Source organism: Rhineura floridana, chromosome 10 (genome assembly GCF_030035675.1).
Source record: "Rhineura floridana isolate rRhiFlo1 chromosome 10, rRhiFlo1.hap2, whole genome shotgun sequence".
NCBI lineage: Eukaryota > Metazoa > Chordata > Lepidosauria > Squamata > Rhineuridae > Rhineura > Rhineura floridana.
The window spans coordinates 87,505,770-87,524,105 of record NC_084489.1 but is presented as its reverse complement, the minus strand read 5'-3'; the positions used below and the strand labels follow the sequence as shown (position 1 = coordinate 87,524,105).

The following is an 18,336-nucleotide window of genomic DNA, read 5'->3' as shown; positions in this document are numbered from 1 at the left end:
TCTGATTATTATTGCCTTTGCTCTCCTTCTCTGTTTTAAATTTTAATTAATTTTTTCCTTGTCTCTTTTTCTTCCTTTTTTTTCCTGGTACATCTGTTACTTTTGGAAATCTTAAAAAAGGAGGAAGGGAGGGCAAGAGAATGGAGAAAAGAATCTTTGAGAATATAAAAGGGGTTTATTTTATTTGCCAGTTCTAAAAGAATTTTATTTTATTCTTCTTAATGAGGATGATGATTGCATGGCTTCCTCATTATGATATGGAATCTTAGACATTATGAAAATAAAGAGTTGTTTTCTTTAAAAAAAAAAGAGAGAGAGAGAGAGAGAGAGAGAAAGAAAGAAAAAACATCCCCAAGCCATATTTTGTAACACCTCTGGATGACCTCAAAAAGATTGCTTGCTGGCTTGGATAACCAAAACTGCCTTGCTGCTGGTTTGCGATTTTGGTTCTGGTAGACCAACAGAGTTGCTTGCCAGTGTAGACTAACATTTAATCTGTAGTTGAAATCCCCACCGCATGGTAAGATTGAATTGGCTTCTGAGTTTTTTCCTGGACATTTTTTTCTCCTAATAATGTTGTTTGTTGTTTAGTTTGATTTTTGTGAATTGTATTGTTTTCATTGATGTATATTTATACTGTTATTTTTCTTTGTAAGCCGCCTTGAGGGCCTTTGGCCGAAAGGCGGGGTATAAATAAATTTATAATAATAATAATAATAATAATAATAAGCTGCAGGACGACACTGCAGTAAATAAGGAGGGTGTGGTGGAAGGTGTGTGCGAGAGAACTCCGCACAGGGCTGCCGTTTTAAGTGGCAGCCCTGCGTTTCTGATGCAGCGCGGTCCCCTCTTTAGAACATGCGTGTGCAGCATTGCAATGTTTGGGGAAGGGGCCGATGCCTGACAGGGGTGCAGAGGCAGCTGTTGGCAATCCCCCCAAAGCTCCACAGGTAAAGTTCCCCGTGGCAGTTGCTTGGCATTGGCAGGCAAAACAGGAAGAAAAATCGGGCTGGAGACTGGCTGATGCGTGGGAAAATGTCCGATTCTCCACTCCGTTGGGGAGCCAAACCCCGGCTCAAAGAGGGGGGGGGCAGCGGTGACATCTCAGACTTATTTCCTTATAAATAAGAAATGGGGGTGGGCAGAGATGTGACTCCAGGAACCAGCCGAGGCAAAGGGAGAGAAGCCTGGGGATGGCGGCCGTGGTCTAATCTATAGAGAGGCGGCAGCAGCGGGGTCCTTGGCTTGGGGCTCTTTCCGTGTGAGAGGAATATATAAAGAGCGCAGCCGTGTAGGGGAGAGGTGGCCCGGAGGGAAATAAATCCGCTAAAGAGACAGGCACAAGGAGGGAGCGTCGCGCTTCCCAATAGAACAGCAAGAGGCTGAGGGTCCTTTCAGCCAAGGCTCCATTAATCTCGGCCTCCCTTGCTGGCACACAGAAGAGGCCGGCCTAATCTCGGCCAGCGGAGCCCAGAGCATGGCTTAATCCTATTCAGGGGCTGGGCCCCAGCAGAGAGCTTGGCACAGCGGGGGGGGGGCGGCCCTGCTCTGCTTCAAACAATGCCATTGCTCCTCTCTCTCTGTGTGTGTCATTTTATGACTCCACCGACACAATGGCTGCCTCGCTAGCCCAAGGATCAATTGCGCACCTGTGTGGCTGTCAGGGAGGACGCCAGAAAGAGGGAAAGCATTCTCTCAGTGCTCCCCGCACCTCAGCCAGCCAGCCGATGACCCAGATCTAGCAATGGTGCTAGGTATTCGGGGGGGGGGGACCACTCAGTGTTAGAGGATCTTTCTTGCATTCAGAAGGCCTCCAATCTCTGGCATCTCCAGATAGGGATAGGAAAGAACCCTGTCTGAAAACCCTGGAGAGTGCTGCCAGTCCATGTCAACAATACTGAGCTAGATGGGCCAATGGCTTCCTATGTGTGTGTGCATGCTACAAATAAACTGGGTGGTAGAACAAATTAAACCAGAGTTATCATTAGAAGCTAAAATGATGAAACTGAGGTTATCATACTTCGGACACATCATGAGAAGACATGAGTCACTAGAGAAGACAATAATGCTGGGAAAAACAGAAGGGAGTAGAAAAAGAGGAAGGGCAAACAAGAGATGGATTGATTCCATAAAGGAAGCCACAGACCTGAACTTACAAGATCTGAACAGGGTGATTCATGACAGATGCTGTTGGAGGTTGCTGATTCATGGGGTTGCCATAAGTCGTAATCGACTTGAAGGCACATAACAACAACAAAGAACTCTCGGCACTGCAACTCTCAGGATTCTTTGAGGGAAGCCATGACTGTTTAAAGTGGTATGATCCTGCTTTAAATGTATCGTTTCCATGGGGGCCCTCAGCCAGAACCACAATCACACATTTTCTCACCCCCTCCCACACCTGTCCCCGCCCACCTGGTGCATCCTGAGCATGCCAGACGCACCATTTGAAAGCCACATAGGCGAGAAGTCCCACGACCACAGCTGCCAGGATGGAGCAGTAGACCGGAATGATGTTCTTGCTGTGGTCCTCGGCCAACGGGGGAACGAACTCCGAAGAGGAGGAATTGGGGGGGACGCTGCCTTCGGAATCCAAGAGTGGCGTCCTTTTAGGGAAATCCTTCCGGGCATCTGGCTCACTGCGCTTCAGGATCTGCAGCTCTTTGTCTGCGCAAAGATGGTTAAACATGGAGGCCGTGGTTAAGTAAGCAACCTAGTTCATCTCCCTAAAATGCCAAGTCTTGCAACGCCTTAAAGCAACCATCGCCAACCTGGCACCCTCCAGTAGTTTGGAGCTACAACTCCCACCAGCCCCATCTGAAGAGTGAAAGATTGTCACAGACTGTGTTAAAGGAAGTGAGCCTGTAGGAATTTTCCCTGGGGGCAAGAGAAGCAAAGTAAAACACTGAAACCAAGGAGCAAGCTAGTTCCTCACAAAATAATGAGGGGAATAACGCCTGGACATTTCATCTGATTTCTCAGGTTCTACAAACGCTAGAAACGTACTCTTTCTTTAATGAAAGCTGGAGATCTGGGGATTATTTTTCAACTGGGGGAGGGCAACTGCAACCTCCTTCTACCCCCCCCCCCCGAACAGGTGATTTCACTGCCTTAAAGATTAACTTATAGAAGGTGGAACTTTTAGAAGGAAGACTTTTCCTTGATGAAAGAGTTTCTTAATAGGAGTATTTTCATATCCTTATTTCTCTTCCAAAGGAGCTCAGGGCGGTAAACAGCAAAGCAACCAAATGATACAGTTGAATAAATAAAAGCAATCAAATAAAAGCATTTAAAAACATTAAGAATATCTAAAAACATTTTATAAATTGTCACATACTCTCACAGTATGTCAGTGCCAAGGTTGCCGGGAACTGTATTTTTCAACTATCAAATGCCTGAGTGAACAGGAATAGTTTCAAGTTCCTCCTGAAAGTTAGTACTGATGGAGGAAGATGCACCTCACCAGGGAGGGCATTCCACAGATGGGAAGCCACCACCAAGAAGGCTCTGGCATGGGGCAGCACCAACCAGGCAGCACAAAGAGCAGGGCCTACTCTGCCCAAGATGGTTGATATTTATGAGGTATGTTCTTTCCATATCAGCTACTCATGTATGTTCTTCCTTTAGGACAGGACTTTAATGCTTCCTGTCTAAATATAAGCTTCTAAATATAATCTTTATATTTTTTTCTTTATAAACTGCCTTTACATTTCTACAGCTTTTACTTTCAGCGCTCTCAAAAGATGCTAGTCTGTCATGTCCTCAAAAACGGTTGTGAATGGCGAGGGAGGAAGGAACACTTTTCTGAGGGGAAAAAACACTCTGTTACCAGGAAAGAACCAACCGGCAATGTTAGCTCCTAGCTGTGTCAAAAAGTTTGGGATTCCAGCCCTGTCAACTGGCCAAAGATGCACATCCAAGCCTGAGATGCCTAATTGCCTCATAACTATAAGAATCTCCACTCAGCCAGGCTCCTGGAAGTATGATCTCGGACTGGAAGAACCCCCCAAAATCAACATACCCCCAACCTCTGGTGTTTTAAGACTGTAGCTAGTGCAGAATGCGGTGGGGAGGATGCTTGTGGGGGCAAACAAACCCCTTCACATAACATCTGGTCTGCTGGATTTGCACCAATCAAGGTCAAAGATTTGGTACTAACGCAAAAGGCCTTATATGGAGCAGGACCAGGTTACTTGAGAGACCGCCTTGTCTTTATATGCCCAGTCAGTCACTGTGTCCTGCAGGAGAGTTTCTCTGTAAAGTCCTCCCAAATATTAGAAGCCAAAGCCACAGGAACTTGGAGCAGGGCTTTCAGTGTGGCTGCTGAGATATGACTTGCAACCACTGTCTGTACTATTAATTTTTGTTTGCTTGTTTCTACAAACTTTTTCTGGCCATATGAAAAGGGCTCTCTACCTTAGGTGTTCATTTTGTATTGTTTTCAAATTGTCTTGTTTTTAAACCTAACTATATGTAGCTATGCAGTATGTCTGTAAATCGCCTTGGGACATATGTCAATATCCTGCTCCTCCTCTCTGACCATATGCTGACAGTCTGTGGTCAAGAAAACTAAGCGTGTGAAAGGAGGAGACAAGCAACTGATCTCAAAAAGCTGGGATGCGGGGCAGAAGACAGCATTTTCGGGGGGAGGGTGACAATTAAGAATTCAGCATCCACCTAAGAAGCCTGGCACAACCACAACCTCCTGTTTCCTCCTCTTCATCACTCCAAATTGCTCAACTGGCCACCTAGCTGTCAGAACATCTGTCAGTGGCAACTAGCCACGATGACTATGCTCTGTTTCCTCAGTTGGAGGCAGCTTCTGAATGCCATTTGCTGGAAACTGCAGAAGAGGAGGGTGCTCTTATGCTCAGGTCCTGCTTGTGGACTTCCCATAAAGGGCATCTGATTGGCCACTGTGAGAAAAGTATGCTGGGCTGGATGAGTCACTGGCCTGATCCAACAGGGCTCTTCTTATGTTCTTATCCCCAGGAACAAACAGAATCATAGAATCGTAGAGTTGGGAGGGGCCTATAAGGCCATCAAGTCCAACCCCCTGCTCAATTCAGGAATCCAAATTAAAGCATCCCCGACAGGTGACTGTCTTGAAGGCCTCCAGTGTTGGAGAGCCCACCCCCACCCCAGGTAAATGGTTCCATTGTTGTACCACTCTACAATTAGGAAGTTTTTCTTGATGTTCAGTCAAAATATGGCTTCCTGCAACTTATTCTGTGGGAAGAGATCTTGGCCCTCTCTGTGGCACTATACCCCTATGGAATCCATATTCGATAAACACAGCATTTTGCCTTTTTTATTATCAATGTAATTTATTTTTAAAATTATACCGCTTAATATAACAAAAATCTCTAAGCAATTTTCAGTGAAAACACAAGACCAATAAAAAATGCAAACAACTTTCAATAAAGCTACCTAAAAAACTGGATAAAAACAAGATAAAAACACACCTATACATTACAACCCCATAGTTGTGATCAATAGAGTACAAAATAAGAATTAAAAAATTAAAGAGTGAGCTTAGGAAAGCTTGGGTAAACATATATGTTTTAAGGAAGGTGTTAAAAATCATTACTGTCTCCATGACAAGAATAACCTGAACGAGGGCATTCCAGAGGGTGGGTGCTACCTTCGAGAAGGCCCCGTTTCACATTGCCATCAAGATTGCTTCCAGGCTCTCAGTATTTTGCAGGAGATAATCAATCGCATACTGGAAATGCAGGTTTGCACAATTAAAGTGGGTTAAAGCTCTCTGGCCCAACAAATCCACTTTTAAAAACCCAGACTTTTTGCAGTTAGGAGAGTGATAAGGAAATGAAGTGGAAAATGTGGGATCAACGACTGATTAAGAGGAAGAAGTGTAACTCCCTGCAAACAAATCAGAATGAATGCTCAATAAAGACCAATATTGCGTAACGTCCGTGGGAGCAAATCAGGACAAATGCTTCATAAACAGGTCATCTCGAGGAGTCCCAACTGACAATCCCCCACAGATAATTTCCTCCCATATAAGACTCTTGCTAAATTATTTCAGTTGCAAATAGATTCGACTGGATGCCCAACAGATGCACAACCTGAACAGGTGAAAGAGGCAGAGCAGGCAACCCTAGAAAGTACTGCAAAGATAAAAGGCAGGGAAAGTAAAGAAGCAGGAATTAATTGTATTTCTTGGTTTCTTCCATTTCCACAGCAGGAACTCGCCTGTTCCCCCACATCTGGTGCTCATGTGTCCCAGCATGGAAAAGCCACACCAGGGTCCAGGTTTGGACATCCCACAGGAAATGGGGGGGGGGAGAGAGAGAGAGAGAGAGAGGCATGCATCCTTCCCTGACAGCTTTTGTGGAATAAAACAGGAATCGCCACTTCAGTTTCTTGGTCTGTCTGTAGTGCTCATCTTGTGTAAGGGTAGGAAGGATTTGTCCTTTTTTTACCAATATTGATGGATGCACATTTGTTTAGGTATTTTGTTTATGGTTGTTTTTATATGTAGTTTTAATACCTCTTGTGTTATTTGTATCTTATCAACCTGTAAGTCACATTGGGATGCTTTTTGTATGAGACGCGATTAATAATAAGAGTAATAAGAATAATTCACTAACAGGCAAAAAAGCCTTGTTTAAGAACGTACCTATAGCTAACAGATATTTCTATCAAACTTTAAAAAGCAGAGAAATTGGGCAGCTGTAGTGAATGCACCAGGGGAGCAGGAGACCTGACCTCCTCTTTGAGATATTGGACTGCTCTACAAATTTGTAAAAATGCAAACACAAACTGGGTTGGTCTTTCACAGTCCAATGCATTTCCTATGTAGCTTGGAAGAATTTGGTAACTTGTCACTGCCAGGCATGCTGGGGCTCATTGTGCTGCAGGCGCAAGCCTGCCATCAACCAAGATGGCAGCTGAGGTTTCCCTAAGGCCCTGATACCTCCGCCACCATCATGCTTGATGGCAGGGATGCGTGCGCACGCAGCACAGGAAGGGAGCGCTACCCACCCACCCTAAGGAGGGACCCTTCAGGGAGAGGTAGGTTGGGCATGTGTGCGTGTGTTGGGGCCCAGGGCAGGCTGCTGCCCAAGGGCCCCAGCGTGGCTGGTGCCGGCCCTGCTGGCAGGAACTCTCCAGGTCCAGGGTTTTGGACAGGGAGTTCTCCCCAGCCCTACCTACAGATACCAGGTTCAACTTAGGGCTTTTGCATGCAAAGCAGATGTCTCCCACTGAGCTACGGCCACGAGGAGCTCCTGATTTGGGCATTACACAGACAGTGCAAAAAGATGTGAGTCACTTGATCTTCCTCTGCTCTAATTAACGTAATTTGGGTTAGTCTTTCACAATCCAATCCACTTCCTGTGTAGCTTGAAAGAATTTGGTAACATGTGCCCCCGCATTTATTCTACAGGAGGCACAAGCAGGATAGGTGAAACTGACCATGGGGGAGGAGGGAGGGGAGGAGGAAGGGCATAGGAGAAGAGGGGGGATGGGAGCAGGCAGTGGGAAGGGAAGGTGGAGGGCAGGTTTGATCATTTGCACTGACTGGCAGCAACTCTCCAGGTCCAGGGTTTTGGACAGGGAGTTCTCCCCAGCCCTGCCTATGGATACCAGGTTCAACTTAGGGCTTTTGCATGCAAAGCAGATGTCTCCCACTGAGCTACGGCCACGAGGAGCTCCTGATTTGGGCATTACACAGACAGTACAAAACAGATGTGAGTCACTTGCTCTTCCTCTGCTCTAATTAATGCCCTGGGCCATCCTAAATTTCACAGACATTTTATGTGCAAAATGGCATATGGTTAATGTCTTGGCCATTCGTCATTCCTTTCTGCCATGCTCCAATGGAAATGGTGACTCTGGTTGTGAAGATGAAATGAGGCGATATGTGCAGGGATGGAAAAACGGGAAGTGGGCGGCCGGGGGAAGAGAAATTCTCTCCATCCTAGTGCATGACGAAATGTTCAGAATGAGCTCTATGGAAGTGAAGGGTTGTTAATTGGGGAAATATTTGATTGGTCTCTTTAGCCGACTTGGATTCTGAAGGCTTTGAGAGCAGCAGTGGGGGAGCTTGGAAAAGTTATTTTTTTGAACTACAACTCTCATCAGCCCCAGCCAGCATGGCCACTGGAGTGGGCTGATGGGAGTTGTAGTTCAAAAAAGTAACTTTTCCAAGCTCTGCCTGTTGCCCTGCGGATGTTGTTGGACTCCCAACAGCCCAAGCCAGTGTGATGATGGGAGTTGAAGTCTAGAAATATCCTCACTTCTGCTTTAGAGAGTCACTTGAACGTGGCTGTTCCTCAATAAGCCTTAAAATCCACAGTGGGAGGGGAAAGTCCAGCATTAATCCAGGCAATCTGCAGTCCATTTACCAAAGACCGTTTCCTTGTATTTGCCTTTGAGGTGCGAGGTGTTACAGGGTACTTTACTTGTAACATTTACAGTGAAAGGGGACAGTCATTACACCAACCTATGGTGCAACTGCATTTGGAATACTGTGTACAGTTCTGGTTTCCTCATCTCAAAAAGGCCACTGTAGAGCTAGAAAAGGCTCAGAAAAGGACAACCCAAATGATCAAGGGGGTGGTGTGACTCCCCTATGAGGTTCAGCATGTTGCCTCCTACTCAATTTTTCTCTAAACTAAAGGGCCCCAAATGTTGCAGCCTTTCCTCATAGGGAAGTTGCTCCATCCTCTTGATCAATTTGGCTGCTCTTTACAGTTTCCTAGACCCTCCGTGGCGCAGAGTGGTAAGCGGCGGTAATGCAGCCAAAGCTCTGCTCACGGCCGGAGTTCGATTCCAACGGAAGGAGGAAGTCGAATCTCCGGTAAAAGGGGTCGAGGTCCACTCAGCCTTCCATCCATCCATGGTCAGTAAAATGAGTACCCGGCATATGCTGGGGGGTAAAGAAAGGTTGGGGAAGGAACTGGCAATCCCACCTCATATATACGGTCTGCCTAGTAAACGTTGCAAGACGTCACCCTAGGAGTCGGAAACGACTCGCACTATAAGTGCGGGAACACCTTTACCTTTTTACAGTTTCCAACTTTACAATATCTTTTTGGAGGTGACCAGAATTACAGTGCCCATCAGCCCCTGCGTGACTGTGCTGCTTGGGACTGATGGGAGTTGTAGTCCAAAACACCCACAGGGCACCAGGTTGGCAAAGGCTGCCCAAACTTGTTGGAAACTGATGAGGATCTTGGCCTGTTGTCACTGAAGAGGACAGCTGAGTGGGCTTCACAGATAAGCCCAAAGATGGTTGCAGAAGCATCTGGTGGATCATGCAAAAATTACACGATTCCCCCCCCCCCAAATACTGGGTTTCACATTGGTTGCAAAACCTCTTTTAATGCCATAGCTTTTGAAACACTTTTAAGGTTAGCGGAGGGAGCAAACTGGGGGGGGAGGGTTGGAGAGGTTTGGAGGAAGAAAATCCCTGGGGAAGGGTGCAGAGAAGCAAAATATGTTGCTGTTGCTGAAGAAATGCATCTATCCACACAGAGGAGGGCCAGGATCTCTTCTCAATCGTCCCAGAGTGCAGGACATGGAATAACGAGCTCAAATTACAGAAGGCCAGATTTCACCTGAACATCGGGAAAAATGTCCTATTAGAGCGGTACAACAATGGAACCAATGGCCTAGGGAGGTGGTGGTATTGCGTCCAGTTCTGGTCTCTGCACTTCAAGAAGGATGCAGACAAACTGGAACAGGTTCAGAGGAGGGCAACAAGGTTGATCTGGGGACTGGAAACAAAGCCCTATGAGGAGAGACTGAAAGAACTGGGCATGTTTAGCCTTGAGAAGAGAAGACTGAGGGGAGATATGATAGCACTCTTCAAGTACCTGAAAGGTTGTCACACAGTGGAAGGTCACTTTCTCTTTTTAATCGTCCCAGAGTGCAGGACACGGAAAAATGGGCTCAAGTCGCAGGAAGCCAGATTTCAATTGAACATCAGGAAAAACTTCCCAGCTGTTAGAGCAGTATGACAATGGAACCAATGACCTAGAGAGGTGGTGGGCTCTCCGACACTGGAGACTTCAAGAGGCAGCTGGACAGCCACCTGCTGGGGATGGTTTAAGTTGGATTCCTGCATTGAGCAGGGGGTTGGGCTAGATGGCCTTATAGGACCCTTCCAACTCTATGGTTCTATGGAGCAGTAAAGCTCCTATGATATTGTTGATAGGAGACTCTCCTCCTGCTGTTCTATTTTTTCCGTCTCTCCACCTCCCACAATACAAATATCTCTCCCATTTCCTTTTTCATTTCAAGACTTGCTCACACCTGCTCTTCTCCAAACCACACGTGCAACAACCACCCCTCACACCCCATGCGAGGAGCAGACAACACCCACTAGCTTGCCATTGTGAAAAGAGAAATGGGGAAAAAAACCTCCAAAGGGTGGAAGGTCACACAGCAACTGGCAGACAAACTTGGAGGGGAAGGGTGGCAAGGAGACCCTCAAATATTGCCCCGGTCTCTCCCCCACATCCCATCCCCGACGCTCTCTGCCACACTGCTGGGGCTACATCGCCCACTTAGTGCGGTGTGTTTGTCAAGGGTTTACTGTATCAAGCACAACCGCTCCGTCCCTCCCTCTCCCCTGTGTCCCAGCCCCAACCCCACTCGACAAGCCGCCGCAGCGAAGTGGGATTAAAGAGGAAGCAGCTGGGACAAAGGGCAGATTAGGTGCGGAGACTCTGTCCTAGCAGACAAAAAATTCAACTGTTTCCCTAAGACAAAGCCTGAAAGGCCGCACAGGAGAGCAAGAGAACGCTTTGGCAAATGAAGTTCACGGTGGAGTAAAGGTTCCGAGATTCGGAAAATCTAACTTCAGGGCACAGAGGAGCAAGATAGCTATCTATCTTGGGGTTGATACAAAATTTGCAAAGTAATGACTTCAGCGGAGACTTCTCCAACCTCCAGATGTTTTGGATGGTAATTCCCATGATGTCCAAAACATCTGGAGGGCAACAGGTTGAAGAAAGGTGCTGCGTCCATCCCAAACCTTCAGATTTCAAATGAATGAGAATAAAATTAAGTCTGCCCCTGTCCTTCAGAAGTTCTCTCTCCAGTGCCTACCCATGCCCCCCCTCACCTGTTCATCTCATGTGTAAGGGGGTTCTGGAGACCTGCCTCCTAGCCCCGCCCCATCACTGAAATAAACTGTAACATAACACTGCCCTCACTGGCCACACCTCCTGCCAGTCAGGTTGTCCAACAGCCATACAAAGCAGCCCAATGCACACGTGTAGAGTTTCTCTGTGTAAGTGGTGGGACCCAGGCAGGCACAACCAGGATTCCCCTGCTTTTGTGGGGGAACTCTGCACATGTTCATCTGCCAATGTGCAGGGCCCTGCACGTGCTTCAGAAAGTCTGGCCAGCAAGCAATGCAGCTGGCATGCACATCATCATTCCCAGAGTGCACAAACATCTCCTGTTTGTGTGAGGGGGTTTAACAGAACTCTTATTTCTAAAACCAGTATATTTAACACTACATAGCAGGAGTTGCCAAAGGGCACCCATGGGTGCCTGTGCACCCACATGGTTCCCTCCCTCTGCCGATATCAGGCTTGAAAGAAGAATTCTGGTGTAGACAATTAAATGAGTTCTGATGTCTGTTTGGTTGTTTGAGTGTATGTGCATGCTCCATCTGCACTATGCATTCAAAGCAGTATCGTACCACTTTAAACAGTCTTGGCTTCCCCCAAAGAATCTTGGGAACTGTAGTTTGTGAAGGATGCTGAAAGTTGTTAGAAGACCTCTGTTCTCCTTGCAGAGCGATGATTCCCACAGTTCCGTGTGAAGAGGGACTGACTGTGAAAGCACTCTGGGAATTGTAGCTCTGTGAGGGGAATAGGGGTCTCCTAACAACTCTCCGCACCCTTCACAAACTGCACTTCCCAGGATTCTTTGGGGGAAGCCGCAACGGTGGAGTAAGAGTGCTTTCAGTAGATGGTGAGGATGTGACCTCTCTCCAGTTTGCAAAAATGCTCACAGGCCCCAAAAGATTGCCCCCCTTTGCTATCCAGTAATACCTGGGAAATTGACAATTTGTTCTACGGCAGCGGTTCTCCAACTTTTCCCCCATGAATCACTGGAAAATTGCTGGGGGTCTAGGCAGACCACTTTAATGATTTTTCTGCCTGTTTTAGCAGTTAAAATGCACTATTCTGGATCCTGTATGATTTTTAATTGCATTTCTATTTTTATTTATTTGTTTGTTTGTTTATTGATTGATTTATTGATTGATTGATACCCTGCCCTTCCGGCAGGAGCCCAGAAGCAATTTTTATGGCTTCTTTTATTTTTTATAAATTGTATTTTGTTGTATTCCATACAATTCTAACTGGAATGCAATAAAATGCGACATCAGAAATAAGAGAAGCGATAAAAATGTCTAGGAATATCTAAAGGGATGGAGGAGCCATCTCCCGTCTTCAACTACAAATCCACAGACATGCCGTGGGCCACCTGAATGAAGCTCGTGGACCACTGGCGGTCCACCTGTGTTCCAAGCAGAAGGGAGAGTAACCCCCCCGGAAGGAATCCATCCAAAAATCAGCCCCAAAAGGTTGTACATGGCCAGTTAGAAGTTCAGTCCAGTAACAGTTACTTATGCCCAGGGTTGTTTGTACTCTGGTTAAGAATTCTGTCTGTCTTTTTATTTTTTAGCGTAAGGAAATCCAAATTCTCAGGAAGTTCTCTGTGTGCCCCACAGTGCCTTGTGAAGCCCTGCAGAATTGCAGGTTCGCTGCCCTGTCCACAAGGCCCAACTCTCACAAAGGCATTGTGCTGTGACCCAGGCATTCTATGGAATATTACTGGTACAATTGTACAGATGGATTTATATTGCTTTTAGCTTACTGAGTCCGTTACCTTTTCTATTTTATCTTATTGTATAGCACTTTGGCAGCTTTGGGTTGTGAAGCACTTTAGAACCAGGAGTATAGTCGCCCAGGGTCTCCGGGAGCCTTAGACACCTTACTGAAGAACATAAGAACATAAGAAGAGCCTGCTGGATCAGGCCAGTGGCCCATCTAGTCCCGCATCCTGTTCTCACAGTGGCCAACCAGGTGCCTGGGGGAAGCCTGCAAGCAGGACCCGAGTGCAAGAACACTCTCCCCTCCTGAGGCTTCCGGCAACTGGTTTTCAGAAGCATGCTGCCTCTGACTAGGGTGGCAGAGCACAGCCATCATGGCTAGTAGCCATTGATAGCCCTGTCCTCCATGAATTTGTCTAATCTTCTTTTAAAGCCGTCCAAGCTGGTGGCCATTACTGCATCTTGTGGGAGCAAATTCCATAGTTTAACTATGCGCTCAGTAAAGAAGTGCTTCCTTTTGTCTGTCCTGAATCTTCCAACATTCAGCTTCTTTGAATGTCCACGAGTTCTAGTATTATGAGAGAGGGAGAAGAACTTTTCTCTATCCACTTTCTCCATGCCATGCATAATTTTATACACTTCTATCATGTCTCCTCTGACCCGCCTTTTCTCTAAACTAAAAAGCCCCAAATGCTGCAACCTTTCCTCGTAAGGGAGTCGCTCCATCCCCTTGATCATTCTGGTTGCCCTCTTCTGAACCTTTTCCAACTCTATAATATCCTTTTTGAGATGAGGCGACCAGAACTGTATACAGTATTCCAAATGCAGCCGCACCATAGATTTATACAACGGCATTATGATATCAGCTGTTTTATTTTCAATGCCTTTCCTAATTATCGCTAGCATGGAATTTGCCTTTTTCACAGCTGCCGCACACTGGGTCGACATTTTCATCGTGCTGTCCACTACAACCCCGAGGTCTCTCTCCTGGTTGGTCACCGCCAGTTCAGACTGCATGAGCGTATATGTGAAATTCAGATTTTTTGCTCCAATATGCATAATTTTACACTTGTTTATATTGAATTGCATTTGCCATTTCCCCCCCATTCAGTCAGTTTGGAGAGGTCTTTTTGGAGCTCTTCGCAATCCCTTTTTGTTTTAACAACCCTGAACAATTTAGTATCGTCAGCAAACTTGGCCACTTCACTGCTCACTCCTAATTCTAGGTCATTAATGAACAAGTTGAAAAGTACAGGTCCCAATACCGATCCTTGAGGGACTCCACTTTCTACAGCCCTCCATTGGGAGAATTGTCCGTTTATTCCTACTCTCTGCTTTCTGCTTCTTAACCAATTCATTATCCACAAGAGGACCTCTCCTCTTATTCCATGACTGCTAAGCTTCCTCAGAAGTCTTTGGTGAGGTACCTTGTCAAACGCTTTTTGAAAGTCTAAGTACACTATGTCCACTGGATCACCTCTATCTATATGCTTGTTGACACTCTCAAAGAATTCTAATAGGTTACTGAGACAGGACTTTCCCTTGCAGAAGCCATGCTGGCTCTGCTTCAGCAAGGCTTGTTCTATGTGCTTCGTTAATCTAGCTTTAATAATACTTTCTACCAGTTTTCCAGGGACAGAAGTTAAGCTAACTGGCCTGTAATTTCCGGGATCCCCCCTGGATCCCTTTTTGAAGATTGGCGGTACATTTGCCACTTTCCAGTCCTCAGGCATGGAGGAGGACCTGATGGACAAGTTACATATTTTAGTTAGCAGATCAGCAATTTCACATTTGAGTTCTTTGAGAACTCTCGGGTGGATGCCATCCGGACCCGGTGATTTGTCAGTTTTTATATTGTCTATTAAGCCTAGAACTTCCTCTTTCGTTACCACTATTTGTCTCAGTTCCTCAGAATCCCTTCCTGCAAATGTTAGTTCAGGTTCAGGGATCTGCCCTATATCTTCCACTGTGAAGACAGATGCAAAAAATTCATTTAGCTTCTCTGCAATCTCCTTATCGTTCTTTCGTACACCTTCGACTCCCTTATCATCCAAGGGTCCAATTGCCTCCCTAGATGGTCTCCTGCTTTGAATGTATTTATAGAATTTTTTGTTGTTGGTTTTTATGTTCTTAGCAATGTGCTCCTCAAATTCTTTTTCAGCATTCCTTATTGTCTTTTTGCATTTTTTTTGCCAGAGTTTGTGTTCCTTTTTATTTTCTTCATTCGGACACGACTTCCATTTTCTGAAGGAAAACTTTTTGCCTCTAAGAGCTTCCTTGATTTTGCCCTTAACGATGCTGGCATCTTCTTGGCCCTGGCGGTACCTTTTCTGATCTGCGGTATGCACTCCAGTTGAGCTTCTAATATAGTGTTTTTAAACAACTTCCAAGCATTTTCATGTGACCCTCTGGACTCTCTCACAATGCCTACTTCTAGGCCTACCCCTTTTAAAATTTCATCATTTCTTTGGTCTTTATCCCAGGGGGGAAGTTTATTCCGGACTGGACCTTCCTCAGCTCCTTCTTTGTGAGCAGGTTTCCAGCAGGGTCCCTATGTCTCTAGCATTCTATGAGCCAATCTGCATGAAAGGGGAGTGTGACACTGAAAGAGTCTCCTAACATGCTTCCTTGTCCTTCCCTGCTGATTGGAGCCAATCGGAGTGAAAGGAGGTAGCTACTGAGAAGAGTCTTCTCAGTAGCTAACACGTTCCCCTTTCAGGCTTATTGGCTCCTAGGGAAGTCTGTTTTTGTGGGAGAAGGCATTAACAAGGATCTCATTCTTAACCCAGCAGCAAAAAAAAGGGGGGGGCATGGCTGTGACTATCATGAAGGGACCCTGCAGTTAGGAATTTGCCACTATACTACTGTTTATAATTCTGCAAATTATTTAAATAAAGCCTCCTCCAGACAATGTGTTTATTCAGCATTTATTTGCTCTATTGCAGAGCATCTGTTTTGCATGCAAGGCGTCCCCTGTTTAATCCCTGATGGCATCTCCGGGTACGGCTGGCAGAGTTCCCTGCCTGAAATCCTAGTGGGCCACTGCCGGTCAGTGTAGACAATACTGAGCTAGATGGGCCAATGGTCTGCCCCAGCAAAAGGCAGCTTCCTCTGTTCCTACGCAAAGTCAAAATGCGATGGTTATGCTAGAACTGGTCTTTATGGGGCATTCGTTCTGATTCGTTCATAGGGCAAATGTTAAATGACAATGAGCATTCATCCTGGTTTGCTTGTGGGTGTTTACATGTTTTCCCATCAGTCATTCGTTCGTCCCAGAGTTTTCAATGCATTGCCCTGTCACTTTCCAAAATGCAGAAAGTCTGGGCTTTTTTAAAAAAAGGAGATTGGTTGTACTAGGGCAGCCTTTCCCAACTAGTGGGCCACCAGATGTTGTTGGACCACAATGCCCATCTTTCCTGACCATTGGCAATGCTGGCTGAGGCTGATGGGAGTTGTGGTCCAGCAACACCTGGTGGCCCACTAGTTGGGAATGGCTGTACTAGGGTGTAGTTGCACATACCTAACGCAGCGGTCTCCAGTTTCACCCTTCCTGCAAAACCCTGACAGTCTGGCGGCATCCAAAAGAAAAGAAATACACCGTAAGCTCGCTCCCGTTGCATGCAGATACCTACCCATGCACAGAGTGTCCGAGAGAGGGGTGCAGGCTTGGATCATCACCTCGTTCTTGCCACACTCCTGCCGGCAAGGCAGGCATGCTTCCAAAGAGCTCTTGGCCTCCGAGTAAAACCCATCCGGGCACTTCTGACACAGAGTGTCAGTACTTGGACCACATGGCTTCACTGCTCCGTAGCCCTCTGGGCACACCTGGCAGAGAAGACACTGCCCATTGCCGTGGCTCCCATTTCCTGCAGGGAGGTAATGCCCCCTGGGGCAGCTGGTGGCACAGACAGTGTCGTGGGCAGAGGTGCATGCAACCAGCATGAGCGCATGGCCCGGACATACTGAACATGGCTGGCACGGCTCTGTAGCACTGGTTACGGAGGAGAACATCACATCTGTTGTGGAAAGAGGCATATGTTATCATCTATTCCAAGGGCGGGGAACTTCAGACCCAGAGGTGAAATGTGGCCCTCCAGGCCTCTCTGCCTGGCCCTCAGGATTCCCCTTAGGCAATGCCCCTCACCAGCCCTAGTTGCCACCTCCTCCAGTGTTTTTGTCTGGCTGGGAGGTGTCCTTCACACAGCTCATAGTTAACCTGTGGAATTCAGCCATGAAACTCACAGGGTGACCTTGGGCCAGTCACTGTCTCTCAGGCTAACCTACCTCACAGGGTTGTTGTGAGGATAAAATGGGGATGGGCAAACCATGCACACCACCTTCAGCTCCTTGGAGGAAAGGTGGGATATAAATGTAATAAATAAAAACTAAATAAATTCGTTCCCACAGGAGGCAGTGATGGCTATCAACTTGAATGGGTTTAAAAGAGGATTAGACAAATGCATGGAGGAAAAGGCTAGCAGTGACTACTAGCCATGATGGCTACGCTCTGCCTGCATAGTCGGAGGCAGCATGCTTCTGAATACTAGCTGCTGGAAACCACAGGAGGGGAGAGTGCTCTTGTGCTCAGGTCCTGCTTGTGGGCTCCCTATGGGCAACTAGTTGGTCACTGTGAGAACAGGATGCTGGACTAGATTGGCCACTGGCCGGATCCAGCAGGCTTTCCTTATGTTCTTGAACTCTAGCTTCTCTGATGGAGGATAGAGAGGGGTGTGGAAGTCTGTGTAAAACCAGCCTGCTCTCCAAAGGGCAACATTTACATTTGTTGCTCCGCCCACTTCTCTCTCTGGCCCCACCCACCACTGGCATGTGGCCCCTGGAAGGCTGCCCAGAAAGGAATGTGGCCCTCACTCTGAAAAATATTCCCCAGCAGTTATATATTCTATAGCACAGTCTCCCCCAATCTAAAGCCCTTGAGATGTTTTGGACTACAAATTCCATCAATTCTGGCCAGGTTGGCCGTATGATGGTGGTGGGGAAGCTAGTGGGAGCACAGCCAAGATGGCTGGGGCTGATGGGAATTGTAGTCCAGAAAAGCTGGAGGGCACCAGGTTGGGGAAGGCTGCCATGGGGAGATACTCAATTCCCAGCACAGGCCTGGAATCTTCAAACTCTTCTCCTGCATGGACTGTGAATCAAATCCCATCTCAGCTATGAAGCTCACTGAATAGTCTTGCTCTGACTCTAATCTCCCCCTCAACTCTCTCTCAGCCCAACCTACCTTACAGGGTTGTTGCAAGACAAAATGGAGGGCAATGAGAGAAGCTGGAGCTTCAGCTCCTTGGGGGAAAAGTGGGATATAAATATAATAGCAAAAATCCAAACAACCACCCTTTAAGGCAGGGATTCCCAAACTGTGGTCCACAAGGTGGCTGTGGGTTTCTGGCTGAAGATGAGAGATGGCACAAGCATCACATTCAATATTCATATTGATTTTTAATTCCATTTTTATTGCTTGTTTGTTTTTCATATTGCATTTTATTGCATTGCAATTT

At 46.6% G+C, this 18,336-nt stretch overlaps 1 protein-coding gene across 8 annotated transcripts in view; it reads right to left on the bottom strand.

Annotated features, from left to right (window-relative positions):
- LOC133365381 (tumor necrosis factor receptor superfamily member 16-like) overlaps positions 1-18,336 on the bottom strand; it is a 56,088-nt gene that overhangs the window by 7,591 nt on the left and 30,161 nt on the right. For all 8 annotated transcript variants that reach the window (XM_061587194.1, XM_061587198.1, XM_061587195.1 and 5 more), the window contains 2 exons: positions 16,456-16,839; positions 2,445-2,667 (listed from right to left, as the gene is read on the bottom strand). In XM_061587194.1, the coding sequence (XP_061443178.1) occupies positions 2,445-2,667; positions 16,456-16,839 (607 nt within the window). The remainder of the gene's footprint in view (positions 1-2,444; positions 2,668-16,455; positions 16,840-18,336) is intronic.